This window comes from Eriocheir sinensis, chromosome 21, assembly GCF_024679095.1.
Source record: "Eriocheir sinensis breed Jianghai 21 chromosome 21, ASM2467909v1, whole genome shotgun sequence".
Lineage (NCBI taxonomy): Eukaryota > Metazoa > Arthropoda > Malacostraca > Decapoda > Varunidae > Eriocheir > Eriocheir sinensis.
The window spans coordinates 13,945,863-13,950,372 of NC_066529.1; the positions used below are offsets into that span (position 1 = coordinate 13,945,863).

Sequence of the window (4,510 nt, forward strand, 5' to 3'; positions counted from 1 at the left end):
TTCCTGATCATAAATGTTAGGATGGACTTGTAAGGAACAGCGGTTACTTTCCTGATCATAAATGTTAGGATGGACTTGTAAGGAACAGCGGTTGGTATTCCTGATGACAAATGTTAGGCTGGACTTGTAAGGAACAGCGGTTAGTTTCCTGATCATAAATGTTAGGATGGACTTGTAAGGAACAGCGGTTAGTTTCCTGATCATAAATGTTAGGATGGACTTGTAAGGAACAGCGGTTGGTATTCCTGATGATAAATGTTAGGATGGACTTGTAAGGAACAGCGGTTGGTATTCCTGATCATAAATGTTAGGATGGATTTGTAAGGAGCAGCGGTTGGTATTCCTGATTCTAAATGTTGAAATACTCGTCTGATTATCCGCAAAACACAAGTACCTTCCCCTGAACTCGAATACGGATCAGAATACTTGGATTTATATCTGTATTTATTTTATTTTTTTAACTCTTTTTAGTGCCCTTGAACCGTGTCCTTTGATGTAAAAAAAAAATACGATTACAAATACATCCGAATATGGTTTACGAATGTATGGACACACGAATACTCCATCCCTTGTGTGTGTGTGTGTGTGTGTGTGTGTGTGTGTGTGTGTGTGTGTGTGTGTGTGTGTGTGTGTGTGTGTCGATCATTCACACCTTTAATCAACCTGCTCGAAAGTCTCTTATTCCAATCACTCCTATTTAATTTGAGAGAGAGAGAAAGAGAGAGAGAGAGAGAGAGAGAGAGAGAGAGAGAGAGAGAGAGAGAGAGAGAGAGAGAGAGAGAGAGAGAGAGAGAGAGAGAGAGAAACTTCACACTTTCCTAATAGAGTGACATGACTTCTTCCTCTTCCTCCTATTTTTCTCCTCCTCCTCCTCCTCCTCCTCCTCCTCACCTCTATCAATCACATTCCTAGCGATTTTGGCATTCTCTCTCTCTCTCTCTCTCTCTCTCTCTCTACGTTAAAGTCCCCTTCAATTTTCCTTCCCCTTCCTTCCTATCATCACTTCCTCCCTTCCTCCCCTTCTATTGCCTATTCCCTCTTCTCTTTTTCCTCTCTCTCCCTCCTCCATTCTCTCCTCCTCCCCCTCCTTCCATCTCTTCTTTAACATATGTTTTTTTTTTTTCCGTTTCTGCCTTCCCTCCTTTCTCTCTCTCTCTCTCTCTCTCTCTCTCTCTCCTTCCAATTTCCCCTTTTTTTCTCTCCTGTATTTTTTTTTAATATCATTTATCTTTTCTTTCATTTTTTTTTCTTTTCTTTTCGTTTTATTTTTCTCTCTTTCTTTCTTTCTTTTCTCTCCTTTCTTTCTTCCTCCTTCCCTCTCTTCCTCCATCCTCTTCTTTTCCTCCTCCTCTTCTTTCTTCCTTCTTTTCCTCTCACCTCCCTCCTCCTCATGCTCAATCCTCCTCTCTCTTCCTCCTCGTCCTCTCCCTCCCTTTCTCTGACTCCCAAAATGACTTAATCCTTTATGTCACTCCTATAAGGGATCGGAACCCATTAAGACCCTCCTCGATCCCCTTCATTCCCCTTAGCTTTGTTTTCTGGACTCCATTATCCTCGATCCCTTTGATTAAAACCTCACCTGTCAGGATTTGGACCCAGTAATGACCAGGTGAATTGGGGAGGAGGAGGAGGAGGAGGAGGAGGAGGAGTGGAGGTAAGAATGCGTGAGGTAATGTGAGGAAGGGGAGGGATTGGAGGTAAGGGAAGGAGGAGGAGAGGGTAGGGAAGCGAAGAAAAGAGAGCGTAAAGGAAGAGGAGGAGGAGGAGGAGGAGGAGGAGAGGGAAGGGAAGGGAAGAAAAGAGAGCGTAAAGGAAGAGGAAGAGGAGGAGGAGGAGGAGGAGGAGAGGGAAGGGAAGGGAAGAAAAGAGAGCGTAAAGAAAGAGGAGGAGGAGGAGGAGGAGGAGGAGGAGGAGGAGGAGGAGAAAGTTATGAAGAGGAAGAAATGGAGAAGAAGAACAAATGGAGGAGATGAGGAGGTGATGAAGAGGAAGAGGAGGAAGAGGAGGAATAAAAGGAAGATGAGGAGGAGAAGGAGGAGGAGGATCAGGAGGAAACAAAGAACATAAGAAGGAAGGAAAGAGGAGGAGGAGGAAGAGGAGGAATAAGATGAAGGAAATAAATAGGAAGGAGAAGAGAGAGAAGGAGGAGAAGGAAACACATGAGCTAAGAAGAGAAAAATAAAGGGAGGAGGGAGAGAGAGGAGGGAAGGGAGAGAAGGAGAGAGAGAGAGAGAGGGGGGGGAGGGAGGGGGGAGGAGCTTGCGTGGATAGAGCAATGCTTGTTTTGTGGATATTAATAAGTCACACACACACACGCACACACGCACATACACACACCTGTACACACACCAAAATCACCCTTCGCCCAGGCAACCACAGGGGCCGAATTACCTGGACACCCGACACGGCACACCTGAGAACCGACTTTGACCTTTATCCCGGGGTGCTATGGGGGTGATAATTGGGTGGAGGGGGGGTCAGAGGGGGGAGGGGAGGAGGGTCATTACCACACGCACACAGGTACACACACAGAGACGAAGGTGACACAAATTGAATTGGCGGTCGATAGATGGCGGTGGTGGTGGCGGTGGTGAGGGGGAGGGGGGAAGGGGTGGTGCATATAGTGATGGGAAGGGGAAGGGAAGGAAGATGATGGTGGAAGGGAAGGGAGGTGATGGTGGTGGCGGTGATGATGGAGGTGATGGTGATTGTGACTTCTATTTGGTGGTAATGGTCGGGAGGAGGAGGAGGAGGAGGAGGAGGGGAAGGAATGATAAAGGGAAGGGGAGAGAAAAGTGGAGGTGAGGTGAGGGAAGAATGATTCTTATTTTTTTATGTGGTGCCTGTGGTAGGCTGTCCTCGTGCCTCTTGGCCGGCCCAGCCCGCTCGTAGCGCAGGCGAATTTTATTTATAGTGTCTGCCGTGGTGTGTGACTCTTGCCTGGCCCATGCCGCCCCCGGTTCTTCTCCTGACCGAAGTCGCTGAAGTTAGGGTTGACATAAGGTCTGGGCGGCACGTGGGTGATCCTCAGACACTCGGGGAGGGTTGAAAACTGTCATCCTACATCGGTGGGACTCGAACCCAGGGCTCCGGGCCCTCAACGCCCACACGCTGACAGCCTGGCCACCGCCGAGAGTTAAGGAAAAAGGGAGAAGACTAGGAGGGGAAGGAATAATGAGGGGAGGGCAGCAGGAGGGTGGGTGAGGGATGGGGGGTGAGAGAGTTCCGTGTGTGTTGCTTGTGTTCCTGCCAGTGTTCCCCCGCGAGTGTTACTAACGTGCGTTGTGTTGCAGGTGTGGTTCCAGAACCGGCGCGCCAAGTGGCGCAAGAAGGAGCAAACGCGCAAGGGCCCGGGCCGCCCCGCGCACAACGCCCACCCGCAGTCCTGCTCGGGCGAGCCCATCCCGCCGGACGAGCTGGAGCGGCGGGAGCGGGTGCGCCGCGAGAAGAAGGTGCTGAAGCAGCTGGAGCGGCAGCAGCGCAAGCTTGCCCTGAAGGGCGTGCACGTGAGCCTGGAGCAGCTGCGGCGGGAGTACGAGAACCAGCACAAGCCGGAGCCGGAGATCGACGTGGTGGGCGACGCCTCGGACCAGGAGGAGTCGCGCGAGTACTCCGACGCCGCGGCCCTTGCGCGGGAGTTCGCCGACGCCACCGCCCTCGCGCGGGACTCCTCCTCCTCGTCCCAGGAGCCGCCCACACCCACGCCCACCGCCACGCCCACGGCCACCCCCGCCTCGCCGAAGAGCCCCGCCACGCCCCCCGCCAAGCGGCCCCGCCCCTCCACCTTCTCCATCGCCTCCCTGCTGTCCCTCTCCGAGCCGGCCGACTGCCCCCCCCGCCCGCACGACTCGCCCCCCGACGTCGCCCCCCACGTGGAAGCCCCGCCCCCCGCCACTACTCGCAGCCCCGCCCCGCCGCCCCCCGTCCAGGCCCCCCCGGCGGCCCCCCAGCGAGACACCGCCAGGGGGGAGGCGCGCGCTCCAATGTCCCTGCCCCCCCTGCCGTCCTCCATCAGTGTCAGCATCAGGAGATCAACCCCCTCCCCCTAGCCGCCCCCCTCCCCCCCTGACAAGCTTTAGTGTGTGTGGTGTTACCGGGGGGCAGAGGGAGGGGACGCCGCCCCCCTCGCCCCCCACAACCCTCGTGACACCTGAGTGATGTTACCTGCGGACAAGGACAGACGGACAGGTGTTCCCCCGATAATCCGTACACATGCGGACGGAGGCGAAACCCGGAACCTCTTTAAAACGAACCCCGTGGACCCCCCGCCCCAACCCCTCATTCGTAGTTGATAAGTTTTCATTGTTCTTAATTTATTTGTCATTCTTCATCGTGTTCGGAAGATAAATATTTATGTTATAACTATTACTCTCTCTCTCTCTCTCTCTTACTCTCGCTCTCTTTCTCTCTCTCCTTGTCTGTCTGTCTGTCTGTCTGTCTGTCTCGTGTGTGCTGCAGCGTCTGTCTACTGTGTACAATGCATATCTATAGACCGTGTAAATATATTATG

At 53.0% G+C, this 4,510-nt stretch overlaps 1 protein-coding gene across 1 annotated transcript in view; it reads left to right on the forward strand.

Annotated features, from left to right (window-relative positions):
- The window catches only part of LOC127001717 (homeobox protein unc-4 homolog), a 37,622-nt gene extending 33,350 nt beyond the window's left edge, over window positions 1–4,272 (forward strand). Inside the window, exon 3 of the mRNA XM_050866815.1 lies at window positions 3,294–4,272. Within this exon, the coding sequence (XP_050722772.1) occupies window positions 3,294–4,049 (756 nt within the window). The 3' untranslated portion in view covers window positions 4,050–4,272. The remainder of the gene's footprint in view (window positions 1–3,293) is intronic.
- Window positions 4,273–4,510: the final 238 nt, after the last annotated feature.